The sequence below is a fragment of the Sminthopsis crassicaudata genome, chromosome 2, assembly GCF_048593235.1.
Source record: "Sminthopsis crassicaudata isolate SCR6 chromosome 2, ASM4859323v1, whole genome shotgun sequence".
NCBI lineage: Eukaryota > Metazoa > Chordata > Mammalia > Dasyuromorphia > Dasyuridae > Sminthopsis > Sminthopsis crassicaudata.
In genome coordinates, this window is record NC_133618.1 from 137,162,838 (window position 1) to 137,187,727 (window position 24,890).

The 24,890-nt window shown below is 33.2% G+C and overlaps 1 protein-coding gene and 1 long non-coding RNA gene across 5 annotated transcripts; one reads left to right on the forward strand and one right to left on the reverse strand.

The window, feature by feature from the left end:
• Positions 1–3,933: 3,933 nt before the first annotated feature.
• Positions 3,934–5,809, reverse strand: LOC141554936 (uncharacterized). Its single transcript, XR_012486008.1, has 2 exons — positions 5,710–5,809; positions 3,934–4,609 (listed from the first exon to the last, which is right to left on the reverse strand). It is a non-coding gene; the product is annotated as an uncharacterized LOC141554936 (long non-coding RNA).
• A 46-nt stretch (positions 5,810–5,855) lies between these two features.
• VDAC3 (voltage dependent anion channel 3) lies at positions 5,856–22,772 on the forward strand. 4 transcript variants are annotated; one of them, XM_074287364.1, is made up of 9 exons: positions 5,856–6,028; positions 9,312–9,383; positions 10,652–10,701; positions 14,530–14,682; positions 15,657–15,709; positions 17,844–18,071; positions 18,735–18,885; positions 21,844–21,901; positions 22,237–22,772. In XM_074287364.1, exons 2-9 carry the CDS (start codon positions 9,317–9,319, stop codon positions 22,326–22,328), a joined length of 852 nt encoding a protein of 283 aa, XP_074143465.1. In that variant the 5' UTR covers positions 5,856–6,028; positions 9,312–9,316; the 3' UTR covers positions 22,329–22,772. The 4 variants fall into 4 exon arrangements, with proteins under 4 accessions (XP_074143465.1, XP_074143467.1, XP_074143466.1 ...); XM_074287366.1 differs by having other exon boundaries at positions 5,879–6,028; positions 9,315–9,383; XM_074287365.1 differs by having other exon boundaries at positions 6,026–6,350.
• The last annotated feature ends 2,118 nt before the right edge of the window (positions 22,773–24,890 follow it).

A 24,890-nucleotide genomic window follows, 5' to 3' on the forward strand; every position in this document is an offset into this window, starting at 1 on the left:
TGAGTATGAAGTAGGAGTTGAAGTTCTACACCTACCATTTTTTGTATCTTTTCTTATTTCATTGCTCCACCTTGTGGCCCAAAATTAGTTCAAAAGATATAATTTGGTAGGGATTTTATCCTAGAAGCAGTGCTCAAATTATGATTGAGAGCTTCTGAAATCACAGAACCTCTTGCAAAAAAATCTAAACCACTTTTCCAACTTCCACCAATGACAACGGCTTTCCATTTTAAAACAGATTTTCATTTCTACTATCAGAGTTTCTGCAATCATGTGCTACTACCCTAGTTCTACACTACAATAAAACGAGTTTGGAAATTATTGGAGATTCTAATTCATACAATCATTCAACAAACACTTATTAAATTGAAGGACTATGTGAAAATTCTTACAGGGAGCTATAGAGAAATATTAAAATGTGTACAGGGATCATGCCCTCCTATAACTAATAAGGATTCACATTGCACATCTATAGGATGCCTCCTTTAAATCCATGTTAGAGCTATGTTATCTTTTAAAATAAAAGTTTCTCTTTTTCAGTTATCAAACATATCTTTTTCTTCCCCTTGTTTTTCCCCACAGAGAGGTAAAAAAGAAAAACAAAACTTTTATATAAGTGCAGATAAGCAAGGCAAATTCCCATATTGGCAATGTCCAAAAAGGTTTGTCTTATTCCACGTATTAGTTTAACTCTGTTAATAGGTAGGTAGCATTTGTCATCATTGGTTCTCTGGAATCATGGTTGTTCATTTTGATGAATCCATTCTTAAATCTTTCAGAATTGTTCATTGTTTACAATAAGGACAATATGACATAAATTAATTTATGTAATTATTGATTAACATATCTTTGAGCATTTGATATAATTTGTTTATGAATTCATACAATCCTGAGTTTTTTCTTTGGTAATTCACTTATGGCTGAAATTTTTCTGAAAGTAAAGCTTTTTCTTTTAAATACTTTTTTGTCTTGTGTTAATCTGGACATTTTATATTTTTAAAAATAATCCATTTCATTTGTCAGTTTTATTGGCATATAATTAGGTAAAAATTTTTCTAACAATATCCCTTATTTTCTTTTTACATTTATTATGAAATCTTTTTCATTTTTTATACTAGTAATTTGGTTTTCCATTTTTAAAAATCAATTTAGCTAATTACTTGTCTTTTTTGGGGGGAGGGGGAAGCTCCTACTTCGGTGTGTTTTTTTTCTTTTAATTTCATTACTTTATTCATTTTAGGTTTTTTGTTTGTGTTTAATTGGGTTTAAAAATTTTTTTTAGGATTTTTTAGTTACATGCTGAATTTTTTGAAGAGCTTTCTCTCTCTTTTGTTGACAAAAAATATTTAAAGATAAAATTTTTCCATAAGCAACTGTTTTGGCTGCATTCAAAAATTGTTTTTACCTTTAATTAAATTATCCATCATTTCTACAATTTATTCTTTGACTTATCAATTCTTTACAATTAAGTTATTTAGTCTACATTTGATTTTTAATCCTTTCTCCAATGTAATTTTACTTTATTGTGGTCAGTAAAGAATGTGTTTGATATTATTGCTTTTCTGCATTTGTTTGTAAAGTTTTTGTGCTCTACTACATTATTCTTTTTCCTTTTTTTCCTTCTTTTTCCTTCCCTTCTTCATTTTTCTTTCTCTTCATCTTCCCTTCCTCCTCCTCTCTCTTCCTTCCTTTTCTTTTCTTGAACTGTGATTTCATTAGTGTAACAAACAACTGGATGAGGAAACTCTCTACCAATCCAGGCCAGAATCTTCTCTGCAATTAATAGTCTTGGTCGGCTGCCTAGAGCACTAAGAGATTAAATGACTCACTCAATATCACAGTCAGAGTATGATAGAGGTATGACTTAAAAACTCAGGCCTAACTGGTTCCAATGCTGATTCTCTATTTACTTTACTACACTGTTTCTTAATCGGCTAAATTATTTTTTTCCATTCAAAAATTTCGTGAGATCTCTCGAATCTAGTTTTCAAAATAATATCCAATTTTAAAACTTTTTAATTATTTTTATTAGATTTGTTTAATTACCAAAGGGGTATATCAAAGTCCCCCATTATAGTTTTTACTGTCTTTTTCTTCCTGCAACTTGTTTAGCTTTAAATATGTAGGTGCTATGTCATTTTTTCAGTACCTATATGAATTCATATGATCTATGGCATCTTTCAATAAACTGTTTATTGTCCCATACTGTTTATCTCTTAATTAAACATGTTTTTGCTGTCACTGCTTCTAAAATCATGTTCTAAATTCTTTAACTCTATGTGAATCTTTGTTTCAAATACGTTACAAACAACACAATAGATTATTTTTTTCCAATTCAATCCACTATCTTATTCTGTTTTATGGATATGAAAGAAATGATTGCTTTTATATTATATTAATAATGTATTATTACATTAAAATCTAAGTTTTTTCTATTTCCTCATTCAGAAACCAGTCCTGCAAGTCATTTAGTCAGTGTTTGAAGGACATTGCTGGTAAGCAAAATTTCCTGAGGTTTCTGGGTTATTTCTCTGAATAAATGGAATAGCCTTAATAGTCAATAAAAGGCTGGGAAAAACAGTACAAGGATATAATCTCAAAAATAACAGAAAGATAGCTGTTTAAATTCAAGGCAAAAAATTAATATCACAGTAATATGTCTATGCTCCCATCACTAAAGCTAAAGAGGCTAAACCTGGTCAATTCTATGTCATCCTATAACTTCTAGATATAAAACCAAATATAGAAGTTTATTTTACCCTGCAGGAAAATAGGAGGGGAATGGGATATGGTGTGGGGGGAAGGTGATAGAAGAGAAGACATTGAAAGGAGAGAGAGAATAGAGTAAATGGAAGGAAATATAGTTAGCAATAGTCATTGTAAAAAGAATTTTGAAGAAAGTTTTTCTGATAAGGCCTCATTTTTCAATTGAGTCAAATTTGTAAAAGGGTCCCAATTGAGAAATGATTAAAAGAAATGAACTATACCCAAAGGACTATAAAATCATGCATACCCTTTGACCTAACAATACCACTACTAGACATCAATCCCAAAAGAGATTTTTTCAAAAAGAAAATGTACAAAAATATTTATAGCAGCTCTCTTCTCAGGGCAAAAAAATTAGAAACTGAGGAGATACCCATTAATTAAGGAATGGCTGAATAAATTGTGATATGTGATTATGATGGAATATAATTGTTCTATGGGAAATAATGAGCAGGATGCTCTCAGAAACACTTGGAAAGTCTTCTACCAATTCAAGAAAAGTAAAATGTATTATGTACAAAGTAATAGCAATGTTCTGTGATGATCAGCTGTGAATGACTTTGCTATTCTCAGTAATACAATGATCCATGACAACACTGAAGGACTTATTATGAAAAATGCTATCCATACCCAGAGAAAGAACTGATTGTGTCTGAATATAGATTGAAGCATTCTCTGTTTCTGTCTCTATCTCTCCAGTCTCTCACTGTTTTGTTTTTTTTTTCCTTTTTTAGGAGGGAGATCTATATTTTCTTTCACTACATTACTTTTATGGAAATTTTTCGCATAACTTCACAAGTGCTTTCTTAATGTATGCTGGTGTGGGAATAAGGGAGAAAATCTAGTACTCAAAGTTTTAAAAATAAATATTAAAATTGTTTTAAATGTAACTGGGGAAAAATTAAAATATTAAATAAATACTTTAAAAAATAAATAAAACCAAAGGAGATGACACAATCATTATAGAGGATTAAAATGCTAAAGTAGAAAATTAAAATATAATTAGAATAAGTTAAATTTGACCTTGGAGTACACAATGAAGCAGGGCAACTGCTAATTAACTGTTTTGTCAAGATAAATTGTTGGTCATGACAAATTCTTGAAAAAAGTTTTTACATAGCTTATGTACGCTTTAGGAAAAATCCATATTATCTTCATGTATAAATATCATCCACAGTGTCTTTTATTACTTCTGTTATGAAATCTCTAGCTTACTTTTTGCAAGCATTGACATTTCCCTTTGTAGTAGTACCACTGATTTTCTTCATTCTATGCTTGTGTTCCTTTTACTGCTTTCTTGATGTCTTTTTCTTCTCAAGTAGCATTTCTCACACAAATTATGCTTTGGTTTATCTTTCTTTGCATAGTCAAGGAAATCATAAACCGTGCTAAAGCCTATTGTTTTGCAGTCACCAAAATGGATTCTCAATCCAAAGACAAAAATGATGTCTGGAGTTGTCTTAAACATCTCGGTCAGTTTTTCTTGAATTTCCATCTTAGATACTATAGTCTTTTCAGGATGAAGAATAACTATAACCATCTGCTTACATGGAAAAATTCTGTTTGGTTCTGATGGTTACAATGTCATTCCCTCATAGAGGAAATTACTGACTAGTTTTAACATTGGAGAGGACAAGAGTGTTCCAGGAGATAGACTATGAGGAGATTTGAGAGCCCAGCCTACGGATGATATACATACTAGATGACATCTGGTCTCATTTTCAGCAATCTAAAAGGTAATTCTACATGTGAACATCACCAGATGGTTAATATGGAAATCAGTTTGATTATGTACTTTGCAGCCAAAAATGGAGAAGTTCTTTACATCCAGTTAAAACAAGACCTGCAGATAAAACAAAATAAGACTTGTGGCTTAGATCATAAGTTTCTTACTGAAAAATCAGACTTAAAGAAAAGGAAAAAAATCATCAGACTGTATTGGTCCATATGACTTAATAACATCCCTTATGAATATGAACAAAGATATCAAATCAATCAAGACTTCAAAATTTCCAATCAGCCTTGGTCTTTTCACCAGGAATGTGTGGAAATCCTGTTTCATTGAAGGTTTATTTTTACTCCTATAGGACTACAATTTGGCCCTGACTTTGACTCAATCTAAGATCTCTTCTCCTGAGTTTGGGAGTTGCCATGATTAAGTTACCTCAGAAAAAGCTAGGAAGATTCTTGGGCAACACATGCAGTCTATGGGGAAGCCCATACTCAGTCTTCCAAATGTGACAGGTACTACGAATTTAAAAGTTACTCACAGACTAAGATTCGTTACTAGAATATTTAAATAGAAGGCTAAGGGGAAAAAACAATTGACTCCTGGTATTTTCACTATTTGTAAAGTATGGATTGAGGAAAGAGTATAAAGGGTAGTGAAGACAAATTAAATAAAGTGTAATTTGGAGTTAAGGACTTCAATCCTTTCTCTCTCACTCTGGGGGCAGCCTCTGCTAGAACACTCAACTCAGAGCTCTAACTTCCTCATCCACAAAAGTGGGGGAGTCGCTAGAAAAGACTAGTCCTTTTGGAACCTTCCACATCCAAATGTATTGTACAATATAGGAGCACAGGCTTATCGGGCCATCTGTTTTGACTTCAGGCCTTGTAAGAAGGTCCAAAAGCACTCCTAATCAACAAATGAGCCATCCTTTTCTACATGATCTTATAGCGAGCCTTCCTGCTCCTCCCCCACTTTGTATGGAGGGTCACGTGAAATAATGATAACGTGTTTAGGCCAGGCATTCGGTGAGCCCGATTTAAAACGTCATTTAATTTTTAACCGTTTCTCGGTGAAGCATAAAATCAAGAGGTCCAAAGCATCCCTTAAGGACGGAGGCTGAATGGTCCAGGCTATTCCTATGGGATACAAAATAAAACCCAACATTCACAGAGCCCTTCAAAACGCTTGCAAAGCTCTTTGTGCTGTCTTACTTAAACCTCACAACAACCTCGAGGTGGGCTAGTTATGATTATTTCCGTTTTGCAGAGGAGACTAAGGGTCAGACCGCCTCAATGACTTTCTCAGGGATCCGAATCTGCGGAGGATTTCTAAGGACCAGGCTAGCGCGCAAACCAGCGACGCTCCGCCTTCTTTCTCCTTGGTAACAGAAATCGGGGTTCCGCCCACGGCGGTTCTCGCGAGAGTAGGCACATTCAGGGATGGTCGTACTTCTCTAGCGTCCATTCCCTCGCTCTCCTAGCCCCTCGGCTACTTTGTGTGTCGGGGACCCCTCCTGCGCACGTGTACACGGTAAGCGATATAGAGTCTGGAACTGGCGGGGGTGGCTTTGCGCCCTCCTGGCACCTCGGTTTTCCCGTTCCCCCCACGACATCACGCCTCGCCGCGCCGCCACTCCCCTCGGCAGGTGCCAGAAAACAACAGCGCAGGCGCCACTGAGGCGAGCGCGCTGGGGTGGGGTTGGGGGAACGGGTTGGGCGGTGCGGGGCGGGAGTCCCGCGGTACGCAGGCGCTGCCCTGAGGGCGATTTCAGCGCAGGCGCACGCGGGGTCGGTGTGGAGAAGACCTTCAGCTTTGCCCTGGTGAAGAGGAGAGAGTGGCTTCTCAGTTAGAGGTGAGGAGGCCGCGGGCTCGCGCGCCACGCAGGCCGGCCCGAGGCTAAGGGTACGGCTCCGGGGTTTGGGGTGGAATACGACAGGGAAGCAGGAATGGATGGGGGAGGAGAAGAGACCGCTTGATAACTGTGAGAGCGGCGGCTTGGGGGCGGGGAAGAGCCGGAATGGGGGAGTGGTACGGAGGAGGGAGGGGTTCTGTGTCGGGGCCGAGGGGGCAGGGCAGGGCCGGGCTGGGCGGGGGGGAGGGGGATCCCGCCCCTCGTCGTCCTCTTGGCTTAGTCGTCCTCTTGGCTAAATGTCTGGAGCGCTTTTCGCGAGCCTCCGAATGTGCCCGGGAGCGTGCCCGGGGGGGAAGGCGGTCTGTCACCTGCTCCCGGAACTTGGCACCTGGACCCCCCGCTGGGGGGCCCCTGGGAGGAGCCGCGGCCGCGCTGGCGCCCTGGGGTTCTCGCATCTTCGTGCCGGAGCTCCGTTAATAAATAGAGCAAAGAAGATAATCGAGGGAAGTTGCTAGGGCTCTCTTCAAGATAAGCTGTTTAAAGTGCAAACAGGGTCGTTCCCTGTACAAATTCCAAAGGAGTAACTGCGGGCAGGAGCGGAGGAGAGGCTGGGAAATCCCTTCTCTTCTTCCTTCAGAGCCTGCATCCTCTTCTGGAGGTTTTACAGGTGGATGAACTCACACTGGGACTAAATACCTGAGTTGGCATAAATAAGACAATCTAAAGCGCTTTAAATCTGTATAAATGTGAGCTCTTCTTGTAAGTAGCCTTTTCTCTTTGACTAATAGCAAAATTTATTCTGTTTCTTTGATAATAAGCAGCAGCCCATACTGCACATATCAGAGCTCAATAGGTTTCTTTCATTTAGCCAAGATAACATAAAACATGACTGACTCTGACTTTAGCAAAATTAAGTTCCAGATTCTTCTTAGGCACTATTTTTTAAAATGCCATTAACAAATTAACATTTGGGGGAAAATGACTTTGGGTCAAGCAAGGTAGAGCTCAGTAAAGAAACTAAAGACTAAATGATAACATTTACACTGAGTATTTGGGAAAAGTTTTGAAAGTAAATGAAAAAGTAACTTTGTAGAAGTAGGTTAGACAATGTCACCTAAATATAAAAACATAAAGATCCTACTAAGGTATTATTTGTAAGATAAACTTGTCCTTGAAATAAAATATGAAATTCCATATTTCAAGACAAAATTGAAGTTTGTACAATTTTAATGATGTTTATAGTGCTCATTCATTACCTTTTTTTGAAGAGGTAAACTTTTTTTTAACATTGTATCATTTTTGCAACATTGCCTGGATTGGATTAGATAACTAGCGGAGGGCTATAACCAATGGGATCATTAACTTGACAGTTTTTACCTTCCTGATGCCGAGGCTGTCCACTTATCTAGACTACCTTCGGGAGCACTATGTTTCCAATGAATAATCACAAGTTTGCCCAAGGGGACAGTTTGAAATAGTTACGCACTTGATTGATTTAGTCTTTGAAACCTCAGTGTCAGAAACTTCAAAATCTACTGTATAAATAGATTTCTTATTATATAAAGAGGACAAAAAAACCAGGCTCACAAATGCAGTGTCTTCTATATGAATTTGACTTAAAATATTATAATGACAAGTGATAAAAAATTCACTTTTAAGATGAGAATTTAAGGCATGTTGGACTTTTGAAGAATTTGCACCATTTTTATCTTGGATCTGAAAGGTTTTTTTGGAGATGGGATTACTGTGTATAATTATAGGCCTGGTTCCAGAATTCCATTTTTTGTGAATGATATTCAATTATAGGATAATTCATTTTTAAAAAGTTTTCATTTTCAACAGTTACTGTTATAGTATTTTGATTTCAATTTTTTTCTCCCTCTTTATCCCTCTCCCCAAGATTGCAAGCAAGCTGATATAGTTATACATTAAACATAAAATAATTCAGTTTTTGAAGAACTGAATTTGTAAGGTTGTGATTGATTTGTTATTCTCTTTTCAAGGATTCATAAAAACTATTTCTGGGCTATGCTTTTTTTGTTTGTTTGTTATCTTTTGTTTTTTTATCCCAATCATTTCTTACTATTATGTCCCAAGGTTGAACCTTTCCCTTGTGACAATGAAAAAGCAATTCTGCAACAACATTTAATTAAGAAACCTTGTCTGACTATGTATACAATATTTTGTTTTAGTAGTCTCCCACCTCTGCTCTGGAGCTTTGCTTAGTATCTCTTTTTCCAAAGCCTTCATTGATATTTTTCATTACCTGAGATTCAACTTCCTTTTAGTGATCTTTTTATTTACTTTAATGTATCCATTACACACACACACATATATTTTCTTTTGGTTTTGCTTATTTTACTCTGCTTCTGAGGTGTTTTTTACCTCAGCTTTTATAACAGTTCTAAGAGATGTTTTTATAGAAGTTGTTTTTTTCCATATTGTGTAAAAAAATCAAATAATATTGGTCTGGTTATATTTAAAAGAAAAGAGTTCTTTTATTTTTCAAGAGCACCTCTGAATTTTATAAAAGATCTTTTTGATTCTTCCTCATCTGAAGAAGCTCCTTTATAAACAAGAGTGATCTATATTTTTAATTTTTTTTAGCCTTTTGTAGTTGTCAGTTAATGGATAACAAACATTTGATTTAAATGAAAGAATGTTATCAAGTTTTTACTCTACTATTGTGTTATTACAGGTCTGGATGCAAACATCTTTCTTTTTGCTCATTTCTGATTCAGTCATGGTGAACATTAAAATCCGAAATATAGTAGACAAGTAGACAAGCTTTAAGCTTCTTAGAGTAAATACATCTCTTTGATACTAGATAGTTGTTGATTTGACTTAATATTGCTTTTCTTGCCTTAATTAGATAGCACTATTCCTTTTATTGGACAAGGTAATGAAAGAACTAGTCCACTTGTGTTGTTATTTTATTTCTTTTATTTCTGTTTTTCTCAGAAGAAATGTGTGACACACCAACTTACTGTGACCTAGGAAAGGCTGCCAAAGATGTCTTCAACAAAGGATATGGTATGTATGCTATGGCTTTGTTTATAAAATATTAATAATTTCACTGGCTTCATTTTAGAGAGATAACTAATAGAGTAATATTAAGTCCTGCTACTCATTAAGAGAAATAATATATTTTAAGAAAGACACTTTTTGCTTTTGTTATTTTATTTCTGGTCGTAGGCCATATTATTGTAAAACAGTGAAGAAGACTGACAAATAAATAATTAAATAGAATATTTTTCCATAATCAAAGAATTTGAGAATTGGACTGAATCTTAATAGTCATGTAGTCCAACACATACTCCTCCCACTTATCCAAATTACAATATACCTAGCAAATGGCCACCCAGCCTTTGCTTGAAGACTTCCTCTGAGAGGGAATCTACTACTTTCCCAGGTAGCCTGTTCTATTTTAGACAGTTCTTCCTGACTTTGAAATTAGTGCCTCTTTCCATTTTGTGGTGATCATTTGTGGTCAAACAGAGTGAATCTTACCTCTTCCACATGACAACCTTTTGTATTCTTGGAAACAGCTGACCCTGCTCAGTTCTTCCAGCCAGCTATCCCTAGTTTCTTTACCCAATCCACATATTTCTGTTTAGGTTGAAGATCCATTCCTATTCTAGTTGCCCTCAAGCTTATCAGAACTCAAAATCATTTATTTATCTGACTCATTGGATAGAGCACCAGATCTAGAGTCAGATAGACTCCTTTTCTTGAGTTCAATCCTGCCTGAGGTAGTGAGTTGTACTCACTAACCATGTGACCCTGAGCAAGTCACTTAATCTTGTTGGTTTACTTTCCCATTGGTCAAATGAATTAGAGAAGGAAATGACAAACCTCTCCAGTGAGAATGCCAAGAAAACCCCAAATGAAATCATGTAGAATTGTATACAACTGAATAATTTATAAGGAGTCTTGGTGACTGACAAGATTGTTTAAAATTGAATTGTAGTGATGTTATTTTCCTTTGCTAAATGTATTAAGATTATTCAGTAAATGTTATGCAACTTTGCAGTCGTTTTTATCTTTGGATATAGATGCATGTATCAGCTAAATTGTTTTGCAAAGTGCTATTCTTTCTTGTAATGTGGCAGAAATATTTCTCATCTTTATGAATAAGTAGGCTAATTCTCTTTTTCCTGTCTTGTATGCCTTGTGTTACCTGGTTATAATAAAAATTATGTGGAAATAGTTATATTAAATTGTAGCAAGCATAACCTTTTTTGGTAACTTTTCTTGTAACTTTCACTTTTTGAATATATTTTTTTTTATCTATATTTCAGGGTTTGGTATGGTTAAAATAGATCTTAGAACCAAGTCTTGCAGTGGAGTGGTGAGTACCTAAGATTTTAAATAGCAGGTGGCCTAAAGGAACATTTAATGGTTTTATGTCATTTTCCCACATTTTTTATAGATGTATATTTTTCTCTATTGGCTCTTTAAAAAAAAATCTTTCATTGCAATTCCTTAAGTGGTTATGCAATTTTAAAAATAAAGCATGCCTGTTTCTAATAGTGAGTACCATTTGTTTTGGATTCTCACTGTCTCTTTGTTCTGGACTATAGCATTTAGATTCTTCTTCAGAGAATGAGCTAAGGCAGTTGTTGTAGTATATTTTGTACTTTGCTCTTTTTTCCTAACCATAATTTTGATTCTCAAGATCATCCATTTAATTTTTCATTTAATAAACATTTATTTTCTCTCTCATACTTCACCTTTGATTTAAAAGAAAAACAAGTTTCTATATTTGCAATGTCCAAAAAATAAATCATTCCGTATCTTGAGTCTGTTATCTCTCTTTTAGAATTATGATTGGTTACTGCATTGATCCAAGATCTTAAGTCTTTTAAAGTTGTATTTACAAAATTGTGATTTTATAAATTATTTTCCTGGTTTTGCTCATTTTACTCTGTATCAGTGCCTACAAGTCTTACCTGAATCACATTCCTTAGAACATTATAGTATTCCATTACATTCATAATGTGTTCAGTCATTTTCCAATTTGTGGGTATTCCCTTCATTTCCAGGTCTTTGCCACAACAACAACAAAAAAAGAATTGCTCTGAATGGGCTTTTTCCTTTCTCTCTTTGGGATTATTTTAACTTAGTAGAAATATCACTAAATCACACTTTAAACATAGTTCCAAAGTGCTCTACAAAATGGCTGTGCCAATTAGTTCTACCAACAGTGCATTAATGTGCCTGTTTTCTCATAGTCCCTGTAACATGTCATTGTGTATCTTTGTCAATGTGATGAGTATGAAGTGGAATTTCTAATTTGTTTTAGTTTCCATTTCTCGGTCATTATGATTTTAAGCCTATTTTCACATATATATAACAGTTGATAGCTTGAATATCATCCTGTAAGAACTGCCTCTTCATATATCAATTGGAGGATGGTTCTTATTCTTATAAAATTGAATTAGTTTTACATACATATATACACACACATACATACATACACACATTTATGCACACATATTTTAGAAATTAATCTTTTCAGAAAAGCTTGCTACAAAATTTTTTGTCCAAGTTAACTATTTCTCTTCTGGAGCTAGCAGCTTTTCTTAGACATTTAAACATAGGAATAAAGAAAGCAAATTTTTTCTTGAATACATATCAAATCTTTAAAAAGAAAATTTTAATCTGTCAAAGGCAAAGATAGATGGTGAATAACTATCCCAGGGCCAAAGTCATGAATGTGTCTACTTTTAATTTTACTGAAAAGTTAGAATCTACTTATACCCTATTAAAATTATAGTTTCCTTTATTTTCACAAACTGATTCGTTATTATCTCTAATCCTTTATGACAAAATTCTTTAGTTGACAAAATCTTAGAAATAAAATACAAGCTCAGACCATCCAACGGCCTTAATGAATGCTCATAAAAACTTTTATTGCTAATCACAAGAATAGAAAAGATTTTGTTAGTTTACTTTCAAGAGCACCTTCGCCATTAATTTCATTTAAGAGAAGTCCAGTCCACCTTTTTCTTTTATCGTCACTGGCAGCCTCTCTTTCATGGCCTACAGAACCTCAGTAAATCACTGCAGACATGTTCTGAGACATTATGATGGGATTAGAATAGAGGATTAGAGTTGAAAGATGAGTTCTTCTGTTACGGGTTTTGAACAGTATTGACTTTTTGATCTTGTATCAGCAATGCCATTCTGGGTCTAAGTATTTCTACTTGTTAAATAAGGATAAAAATCTTGCTTTGTGGGCATAGCATGTATTCATGAACATTTATATCTATATCTATATCTATATCTATATCTATATATCTATATCTATATCTATATCTATATATATATATATATATATATATATATAATCTTTTTTTAGAGGAAGCCATTTACATAGAAAATATCTTTTTATTTGGATCTTTTTTTAAGTTGAATAAAATTTTTTATTAAATTATAGTGGTATTTTTAAAAGGTATGTGAGGACCTGTAGAAGGAGTTTTCATGGTCAGAGAAATCACAAAACTTTAACATTTTATCTTTTCATGCGGCTGTGGTTTGGAATTATTCATCCAGCTGGTAAGAATAAAGAGTGTGCTTATGTGCTTGCTTTTTTATTCCTCATGTATGTTTTGATCTGGTAATGTGGTTTTTTTCATCACAGCTATCAAAATTCCACAATAAGATGGCATCCTTTTCATTTACTGTGTGTGGAAAATGATATTTTAATGTTTTCATGATACAAACAACCCATTTGTGTTGCAATAATATTTTTTTTTGTGGTTGTGTTGCTAACATAGCATGCAATATAGAGCTGTGAATTGTCTAGCATATTTTTTAAACATGCTACTAATATTTTTCTGGTGTAAAACACTATTAAGTAGTTATACAAAACATTAAACAATTTTGTGTCTATAGTTCAACCTGTTTAAAACTCAAGTATTATATGAACCACAGCTCTCTTAAATCTATATTTCTAACCAGAGGTAACAAGGAAATTTGGAAGATAGGAGCAATTTATCTTGATGTGTTATATCTAAAATTTCCTTGACAGTGTAATCATTTTTATAATCATTATTGTACTTGTCATCAAGATTTCAAATTTATATTCACTAAAATGAAATACTTTGATGTTAGTGTACAGTGGAAAAGTAGGATTAGTTCATACAAAAACCTTTGTACAATATTTATAGGATTAAAATGCAATGATTTTTTTTACCTAGAATTTGACTTAACTTTTCTTCATGGACTTTTCCTCTAAAAGTGTTCTACTCTGTGCTGATAAGTATATAATAACTGCCTAGTCATATTTCTCTAGAATGAAGGACATAGCATACTTAATTAACATTAGATGGCAAGATGTTTGCTAATGAATGGGAGAAAGCAAAACTGAATAGTGAAATGATATGAAGAATCGGCAATACTTTAGAAGTGTTTGCCCTTATAAGGGCAATAGTTTACATATCACTGGTGATAATTTTGACTATTTGCTATTTTAGGGTGAAGAATAATAGGGCAGATGCTTTTCGTTGCAATTTACAAAGAATACTAGAAATACTACAAATTATCCTTTCTAAAAAATCATTAGAATTCTGACCATGCAAAACTAATTATTCTACTCTTGGTAGTTTGGCAGGAATGATTCAGAAGTAGGAAATCATTTTCATTTAAGATTTACATGAATTACTACAAATTTCATTGAAGTGGTGAGGTATTTAATGTAACAAAGAATTGGAAATAAAAACTCTAAATTTCTTTTATCATTTTAAAACTAAGGGTTTGACCCAAATGTTGAAACTTTAAGAGTTTAAGATACATTAATTTCTTATTTGGGGGTAATTTGTTTTTTACAAGTAGAGTAATAACTAAATATAAAGTTAATATAAGCGTGCTGAAGACAGTTCCTGTTAGTATTGTTATGTAGGATGCCAAAAAAAAAAAAAAAAAGATAATAAGAGAACCATAATGATTGAAGGGTTATCCAAAAATGATTAATATCAATGTTTGGGGGGAGGAGAGAGTGATGGAAATTTGGAGATTTGCTATAGAAATAGAATAATCATTCAAGTGTTAAAACTATAAAAACTATATAAAACTTTTATAGTTTCTGAGTAATGTAGTAATGGTTTCTAAAATTAATTTGTTTAATTTGACATGTTAATTCTAAAATTGTTACCTAATTTCTCATTTTCACCAGGAATTTTCCACATCTGGTCATTCATACACTGACACAGGTAAAGCTTCGGGTAATTTGGAAACGAAGTACAAGATCTGTGACTATGGGCTTACCTTCGTTCAAAAATGGAACACAGACAATACCCTGGGGACAGAAATCAGCATGGAGGATAAAGTAAGAGGAGAGAGAAGTTTAATTTTTAAGTTTAAGTCTATCTTGCAAATTAAATGTTCAATAAACCTGAAAATGGGTCCTTAATGGTGGTAATAATTTTTTTTTTCCTCCCCTGAGGCTGGAGTTAAGTGACTTGCGCAGGGTCACACAGCTAGGAAGTGTTAAGTGTCTGAGACCAGATTTGAACTCAGGTCCTCCTGAATTCAAGGCTGGTGCTCTATCCACTGCGCCACTTAACTGCCCCAATGGTGGGCAATAATTTGCCTAGTATCTTTTTTCTTTCTCCTTCCATGATCTTATATAAAAGGAGTCAGGACTATGTAGTGATATAAATACCCTGTAAGACTAGTGGCATCAAACTCTAGAAATGGGGCAGCACATAGACTTAGAAAACCAAAAATTAACATTATCTATGGTGTATTTTTATTACATTTTATTCTGTTTGACAGCTAAGTTGTATAGTGTTACCTATTCCATTACTTATTCATTGTGAATTCTAGATCTGAAATCAGCCTTTCAGAAAAAAATTCTATTGATTATGTAACACTTTCAGTAATTTAGTCTTGTCAGATATTAATTCAGTGCCAAATGTATGTAGGATACTATTTCATTGTCTATAAAAAGGCATTTATAAAATTTGCAAATATTTCCTTATATTGATTTAAATGTTAGGATAAGATGTCCAAATTTATTTTTAGCACTAAAACCATACTTCAAAAATTCTTGAAATTCTTGGGGTCCCGACTTATAAAAAAATTTGTTATAGATTTTTACCTAATTGTATTGTTATTTGACCTTTTATGTTGGGAAGGGTGGAGAAGTTTGTTAAGGGAGGAAAATTTTTTCATGCGTAATATTGCAATAGATTTTGTATTGTGAATTACTTTTTCCTTAGACTTAAAGTTAGAAAGTACCTAAAATTGACTTTTTGAATATAAAGTTTTGGTAATATTAAATATTTCTATCTTTTTCAGTTGGCTGAAGGTTTGAAGGTGACTCTTGATACCATATTTGTACCAAACACAGGGTAATTATATACTCGTGATTTTACAGTGTCCTTTGTGGTCAAGAGGACATAGAACAATAGGCATATAACTTAAAAGAGATTGTAAGTGAAGGAGAGGATAGGGAAAATATGTTGAGAATAAAGGTAAATTATAAGATTTGAGAACTTGGAATATGAAAATTGAAAAATGGATCATAAATTTGTTAAAATGCTAAAGTGTGAGGGGTAGTTGGTAGAAAGTGTTTTATGATACATGGTAGTCTTTAACACTATATAGCTATTTTCCATACTATATTTTTGAAAATTAGACAATAGTATAATGGATAGAGTGCTGGCCTTGACTTTAACAAGATTCCAAATTCAAGTGCTGCCTCTGACACCTATTCTAAGCAAATGACTTAAAATTCTCATATTTTCAGGCAACATTAAGATTAATTGCAAAACGGTTGCTAATCTGTACTGGTCCTCACTGGGAATTCATTTTGTCAATGAAATCACCAGCATGAGATCTCCCGTCAAAAAAATTGTGAGTTATTGACGTGGAGGAGAAAATTCTTTCCACAAAAATCATTGGCACTATCAAATGGTTCACCATTAGAGTTCGATATGATTTTTGCCAATGAAAATTACATTAAAGAAGCATTATCATTTGCTGTCCCCTAAGTAAGGTCCACTGGGCTTTTCCATATGGCTTGCAGTTGAAACCTCCTTATAAATTTTGTTTTCTTACTTTTAGAATGAGAACTCCTTAAAAGCAGGATCTATCTTGCTTTTCTGTTTGTATTTTTACTGAACTGCTCATAGTAAACATTAAAGTGCTTTCATGTATTCATTACAGTTATCCTAATTGTATTGTTATTTGACCTTTTTTGTTGGGAAGGGTGGAGAAGGTAAAAGGAGGGAAATATTTTGATGTGTAGTGGTGCAATAGATTTTGCAATTGATTTAACTGAAAACTGTATTTATTAAGGAGGTAGCATGATCTAATGACAAAAGAATTAGACTGTTGGAAATCAGGATTTGATTCCAATTTAGGCTACTAATTTGCTTTTTCAACTTGAGAGATCTTCACTGTGCCTCAGTTTTATCATTTGTAATTTTGGAATACTATTGATACTTATTTGTCTAACTGGGATACTATGAGAACAGATTGGTTAATTTCCTGACAGAAAAATGATAAGACTTAGGTGCAAACATAGATTTTTCTGACATGCCTGTTGTGGAAATTTTTTTTGCATGGATATGCATATTTGTTGTAAGAGTTCTGTTTTGATTTTCTTTTTTCTTTTTTTTTTTTTTTTAGATTTCAGTTTGGAGAGAGGAGGTGGGAGTAATGGGGAGGGTTAGGGATAGGATTACAAAAAAGAGAAAGATAAAAGTTATTGAAACAGTTTTTAAAATGCACAAAAGAAGAAAAAATGCAGAGAAGTAGATAAAATTTACTTTCTCTTTTAATTTATATGTAAAAATGGTCATTTTATTTGCTGTTTATAATTTTTTAAAGTTGAAAACCAATTAGATACCAAATGTGCCAACCAGTATTCCATGGAGAAAGGTGTTAAAATCAATATAGCAGCTGTAATAACAGATGATATTCTGTTGTACTCTTTCATTTATGCTTAAAGGGACTGACCTGGAGTTAGAGGAGTCTCATCAGAATCCTTATTATAAAGACATAATTATTTGTGTGAACCAATAATTTCATTATAGGTTAATAACTTGAAAATGCTTAAAAGTGTTACCTTTTTGGCATTTGGAAACATTTTTTAAAAATTTGACACCCGACATGTATCCTAAAATATCTCAAAGTAATGTTGGTCTCTTATTTCAGTGCATGCAATTGTGACTTATAAATGGATTCATCAAAATGGCTTCTCCATCCCTTAATTTCTGTGCTTCAGTTGTTACTTCTGTGGAATTAATAATGTGGTTCAAATAGTTGGACCTACAATAAGGAATAGCTGTTAAATCTCACAAGTTCTTATTACTAATAAATTATATGTATGTTTTTAAGGTGTTTAATAGTTTTACTATATATAATATCTATCATTAAAGAAAACTTTCAGTTTGGGCTCTGCTGCTATAAAGATCTACGATTAAGATTTACAGATATTGTAGCTGTGAAGAATTAAAAATTAAGTGTTTTTCTTTACAGAAAGAAGAGTGGAAAATTAAAGGCCTCCTATAAGCGGGACTGTTTCAGTCTTGGTGGAAATGTTGACATTGATTTCTCTGGACCGACTATCTATGGCTGGGCTGTGTTGGCTTATGAAGGATGGCTTGCTGGCTATCAGATGAGTTTTGACACGGCCAAATCTAAATTGTCTCAGAATAATTTTGCCCTGGGTTATAAGGCTATTGACTTTCAGCTACACACAAATGTGTGAGTATTAACAGTTCAATGCTAATAATAGATACCAGAATGGAACACTTAAAAGTTAATGTTTCTTGGTATATTAAATGGGGAGAAGTGAGCAGCAGAGCAAAAGCACCTATATGAGAAAGGGCAGATCATGTTTAGGAATTAGTGAGCAGTTTTCCTGTAGTGTATATGAAGTGGGATATAATAAATTTGAAGAGAAACTTAAGTTGGAGCTGGACTGTGGGGGAAAAAATGACTTGCTTCTTTTAATGCTGTGCTTTTACCTTTCGATTTTATTATTTATTGGCACTTGTCTGGCATGAACCCTTTACTACTTTAGTATCCATGGATTCTAGGAAAATGGAAAAGATAGGTAGAACCAGTTTTCTTTGGTCATAGTTGAATTGTCTAGGAAATGTTACATGCAAATTTTATGCAAAGCTTAGTCACCCTAAATTATCTACTCATTTGAGCAACTGTGTAAGCAATTTAGACTCTTTTATTAATACCTGAGTTAGTTATAAGTTCAGTTATTGAGTTTAGTTGTCAACAGTTTAGGAGTCATTTGTTTATATAAGAAATTGCAAAGTGGGATCCTAATTTATAGTCTGAGCATTTCCTAATCATGTTAAGAAAACCTAAGCAAGACTGGATTTTTATATCTTTTCTCTATTGTAAAAACAGGAATGATGGCACTGAATTTGGAGGGTCGATCTACCAAAGAGTTAATGAGAAGATTGAAACGTCAATAAATCTTGCTTGGACTGCTGGCAGTAACAACACCCGTTTTGGCATTGCTGCCAAGTACAAGCTGGATCAAAGAACTTCTATATCTGTAAGAATAGATGCTTGAGTGGCATTCTGCTCTTGAATTTTCACCCACAAATTGCAAATGAATGATCTAGGATTGATTTTGTTTGTTTCATATGAAAGGACACACAAGTATCAGTTCTGCCACTGATTACTTTTGTGACCCTGGGCAGGTGACTTTCCCCCTTTGGGCCCTAGTTTACTCCTTTGTCAAATGACAGTTTGAATTCTGATCCCTAAGGCTCTTTTAAATTCTAAAATTTTCTAATTCTTGATGGTAAATGATACCATATACTTTGTTGCTACTATTTTGTAGCAAAATACTTTTCAGTAATTGTAATGGGTATAATGAATGTTTACATTTCTAGCATTTCAAGGTTAGAAAGTATTTCATATAAATAATGGTTGTAGCTAGCATTTATATAGAGCCTAATATTTGTAAAGTACTTTGCAAACCTTAATCTTATTTTGACTTTGTAACTAAGATATTTGTATCCTTATTTTAAAGATAAAACAGCAGGAATTATGTGACATGCTCATGTCATTTACTAGTAAATGCCTTAAGCCAGATTTAAACCTCAATTTTTCCTCATTGGAGGTGTAATATTACATTTACTTCACCACTTAGCTGTCTATTTTCTCATTTTATACATTTTTGTCTTATATCAGGGCACATGCTATCTTCCCCCTTTTAAAGATGTAGAAACTGAAGCATAGATTTAAATAATTTGCCAGAATTACTTAATATTAAACAGTGAATCAAAAATCTTTATATCACTAAAGTGAACTATCATTAAGACTTGATTAATTGTTATGATCAGACAACTTATTTGGCATTTTAAAAAAATAATATCTTAAAGGACGTAGTTTGCTCTCTTATTTTTACTTTTATTCATTAAAGCAAACCTGGTAACACCTTTACTTGGCAGTACTTTGTGTCAGTAATTATAATTCAGAGCATTCTCTCTCTCTCTCTCTCTCTCTCTCTCTCTCTCTCTCTCTCTCTCTATATATATATATATATATATATATATATATATATATATATATATATATAAAATGTATGTGTGTGTGTGTGTATATATATATACGCACATGTGAAAATAAAACTACCTTTCTATTTTAAAAATCCATTAATCATTTAGTTTTATAAGAATTGAGACTTCTCTTTCAATAAGAAGGCAGCATGATATAATAGATTTGAATTCATTTTTTCCTCTCTTGGCCTCTGCTATATACTATCTATGTGACCCTGGCCAAATTATTTAACCCCTCAGTACCACTCTCTTTTAAGATTATAAATTGCAAATGGTTCTAGTATGCATTTATAGAGGGAGCTAGTTTCCTGTATCAGTGAAATTCCAAGTGTGCTCCAAAATTTCTTTTGCTGTGAATTAGTCTAATTTGTGCATATCATTTGGGTAATAGTATGGCTAGGTGTTACAAATTATACCCTGGATAAAAATTAATACTTTGGAAACTTAATGCTTCAAGGTCAGCAGTTATCAGGATCTCTTTACATTTTTATAAATTATTGAGGACTCTAAAATGTTTTTGTTCATGTGGGTTTTGGCTATTTATATGGTATTAGAAATAAAAAGTCATAAATTTTCAAAATATTTGCTAATTTTTAGAAATAGGAGCTTCATGACATGTTTGATATTTTTTAAAATTAGCTTTTCCAAAATATTTTTGTAGGTCCTTTTAATACTTGATTTAATAGAAGAGGGATTAAATAGATTCATATCCGCTGTGATAAGTTATTTTAGTGAAAGTATATGAAGAAAATTCAGCATCTTAGGGATATAGAGTTTGGAAAAGGCAAAGTAATATTTTAATAGGCAAATAACATTTTAGTATTTATAAGGTAAATAAATGATACATTGGATAGAATATCAGGAAAACTCATTTACAGATCTGGACCCAAAGATCACACTTACTAGCTGTGTGGTCTTCAGCAAGTCATTTACAAGACTGCTTCAGTTTCTCATTTATAAAATGAGCTGGAGAAGGAAAAGGCAAAGCCACTCAAGTATTTCTGCCAAGAAACCCTAAAGAGGGTCAGAAAGAGTTGGACATGACTGAACAACAAATTTTTAAGAAAATTGTTTTGACCTCAAAAGATTGATCCCCAGAAATCCATGAGCCTCATTCGAAAACTGCTGTTCTAGGTTACTTGTAGTAATTATTTCAGTATATCAGTAGTAATTAGCCTATGTTTCTGCAGTACTTAATAATAATTATAACATTTTTACAAGCATGTCTTCATAATAGTGTTGGTAAAGTAGGCAGTTGACAGAATTATCATTACTTTGCAGAAAAGGAAATGGATTCAGAGATTCTAATTATCTTGTCCAAGGTGATGTAACTAGTAAACAGCAGAGCGTGGTCTTAAATCAAATTCTCTTGACTTGTAACATTTTTACGATATCATGATTTTTTTTTTTTTGTTATACTAAATATTAGATAAATGTACCAAAACCAAGTTTAATACCTTGCACATTAGCTATGTTGTTAAATTTTTTTTGAATGTTGCAGTATTCTAAGTAGTACCTTACTATACTAATTATTAGACTTTTAAGTGAGGTACTTGATGTATTCTAGCATTTTCTCATCTACTTTTAAGTATAAATTGAGATTGTTTATCAGATTCAAAAAATAAATATATATATTGTCTAAATCAAGTCAACACATCTATTGATTAGCTACTGTAAAATTAAGGTAATGTGAAAACAACATCAGAAAAAATATCTTTAATCATAAAGGCTTTAGATCTTAGAACAAACTTCTGGGTAATTCTAGGAACCAATATTACAGTATTATCCCAGGAATAATTTAAATGTTACTGTAGAAATTAACCTTTCTATCTCTTAACTTTCAGTACAGTAGTTATAAATTGTATCCTAAGATAGTTCTGACATCTGGATAGTATAAGTAAGAATACCTCCACATGAAGTAACTCTTTTGTTTCTCCTAATTTTAGGGTAAAGTGAATAATGCCAGCCTTATTGGACTTGGTTATACTCAGACACTCCGAGCAGGTAACCAAAGGGGTTTGGAAGTAGGGAGGTGGTGATGTTAATGAAAGAAGGATGGGGGGAGGGGGGAGTAACAAATTTTGTAGGGCTGGAATAAATTGATAGTGGTCATTAGAATAGAAAGCAAAATTAACTTTATAAAAATGTAAGTTTAGCATCATTGTTCATGCTAAGTATAAACCGTTAAAATCCATACTTTTTTTTTCTAATTATACCATAATCATACTACTGAATTAAGTGGATGATCACAAGTAAAGTTTGACTTGCCCTTATCTAAAATGTAGGCTTTTTTTTTTTTAAAGTAATAATGTTGTTATGATTTTTCTTTTCCTTGTCAGGTGTAAAATTGACACTTTCAGCTTTAATTGATGGAAAGAACTTCAATGCAGGAGGTCATAAGGTTGGGTTGGGATTTGAATTGGAAGCTTAATATAGTTTTTAAGTAAAATATCACATCTATTCCTGGAAATGAAGAGAAATGAACCCACTCTGTTTTGGCCTTAATATTCTTCTGTGAAATTTCAACAATGTGAACTTTTTATTCTTCCAAAGAATTGTTGTAGCGCCACCACGCTGAAGTCTAGAGGTTTTTGAGTCTATTATAAGAGAGAGATACTTGAAGGCATGCATGGAAGTTGTAATGTTTGTGCCACATTTCAGTTCGGTTTCTCAGTGTTATTTTTAAATTTGTTTTTCAACGACAGTTGTAGTGTCATGTTATAAAGGAAATGACCTGATCCTCCAGTTTGTACATCACGTCCTGCATGTCCTTACACCACTTTTTCATGACCTTTTATCAAATTGGTCTCTGTGCTATAGTGAAAGCTTTGGTTTTGCATCAGAGTAAAATAAATTCATCACATTTGGAACATTATTGCTTTTATGTGTTGCCTAGTGGTGGTTTACTTGAATGATACAAATGCTTTCGTATGAATGGTAGTTTGGGTTGGGTTTGTTTAAAGATTTAATATATCCAAGATACTTAGCCAAAAGTTGTTAAGCTATTGTTACCTGTTTTTTCTAAACAGCTTCTTTATTGGTTAAAATATTCAACTTAAAGGATAAATGAAAGACTGTTTCTCTGCTCCACTCTTCTTAGATCTGCTCAGAAAAACATTTTGATTATGCTTCATTCCATTTCCAGGATCAGTTAAGAATTACATAGGATTTTGAAGGTTGAAAAATCTTAATAGAGAGGATGACTGGATAGAAAAAAGCAAAAGCACCCAAATTCATAATAGAGAAAAAAAATTAAGAGACATGCATGGGATATAAGAGTAGAGCTCTTGCAAAGATTACAGAAAAGAGTTACTGATATATTTTTCAAAAATTATATCTGCAATTCAAGATTGCAGATTGATGGCAGAAGAGCTAAATGGAAATACAAGGGGTTCCAAAAGTCTTAGCACAGTTTAAAACTATTATAAACTTGATATGTACTATATTTTGGGTAAGCAATTGGGTAAGCTAGTTATAATTTATACTAGTAAAATTTTTAGCAAAAGATAGTCTTATTAATGGAACTTGCAGCAGGAGTTATAGCAGAAAAAGGTAATAAAAGTATTTTCTGCCTTCTGTATAATAACTCACATTAATGAAAAAAGTTTTAACTTTATTTCCTATTTTATAAGCAGAAATTTTTAAGTAAAAAAGAAAAGGGGATACTGATTTTCAGGGACAGAGGCTTTATTTCTGAATGTTATGTTGCCTGATTTGATCTACCAAAGAGCAAGTTAAACAACCAAAGTAAACAATAATCAAACCAGGCTTTTAATACTTCTGTGCCTTCCACATCACATATAGAAACAAAATTTCAATGAATTTCCCTTTAGTGAAGGGAGATTTCAGATACTAGCTATTTGACTCCCAGCCCTGCAAAAACACCAACTTAATGTCCTGTAAATTTTTGCACAAAACTTATGCTATTTTTATTTTAGGAACAAATAATGTGACTATACATAAGCAGTTTTCAAATTTTTATTAGAAAAACCTTTCCTTATCTATCATATAATGAATAAATAAATTATATACAGTGGCTTCTGCACATAGAACTTTCATTGGTTGTATTCTAAACTAATTCATGCAAATAGGACTATTCATACCATGTATAAATGAAGTAATACTACAGGGCAGCTCTCTTCAGTTTTGTATTGCCATTTCTTGGCATTCCATGGAGGTTAGTATCAAAGGACAAGAAGGATGAATTTGACAAGGGGCTTGATTACCTTGTTTTAATTGCCAGGTTGATTGAACTTAATGCTGTTCTAGACCTTAAACTTTGAAACAAATGACTAAAGTTTTGTAATGGTATACTTGTGGTTAGTTTGTATAAATGAAAATATTTCATTGCTTAGCAACCATTCTTTATGCATAGAGATACTGAAATAGGCATTGTAATGTAAATTTTAACATTCAATAGGTTATCTTAAATAGTACTGAATTTCTCTTCTGAATGATTGGGGGGATGGGAAATTGGATCTTCAAAATAGGAACATCTAAATTACTCTTTTATCCATTGCACTCCTAAGAAATAAGAGTAACCATTTCGCTTAATCCTTTTCATTTCACATTTTATTATTCTCATGAGTAACCAAGGGGAAGAGAAAAACCTGCCATCTTGTTTTTTCTTCTTATACACTTTTCCCCCAGCCCTTCTAATAAAATAAATACAGTCCTCACTGATACTGTATTAGAAGTTTATGTCTTGAACTCTAGAGGTACAAATACCATTTATAACCATCGGGTGCTGGTAAATAAATATGGACGTGTGATATGTCTTCTGTGAACATGTGATGATGCCTTATCTCCCTTCATGTTGTTGAATGTTCTTGGGGGAAATATCCAAACAGAGAACGCGGTTTCCAAGCAGGCAATTCAGGTTTATAAGACTACTTTTCCCACTGCATATGCCCTTGGGCAAGTTTTCACCTCTGTGGGCCTAGCAATGTAAGCTCATTTTAGCATCACTTCAAACATGACAAGAAGTGCACTG

Coding starts and splice junctions, on each gene's coding strand:
- VDAC3 (XM_074287364.1), top strand. CDS start 9,317: ATGTGTGACACACCAACTTACTGTGACCTAGGAAAGGCTGCCAAAGAT. Junction 9,384..10,651: donor TGTCTTCAACAAAGGATATG/GTATGTATGCTA, acceptor TCTATATTTCAG/GGTTTGGTATGGTTAAAATA. Junction 18,072..18,734: donor TTTCAGCTACACACAAATGT/GTGAGTATTAAC, acceptor TTGTAAAAACAG/GAATGATGGCACTGAATTTG.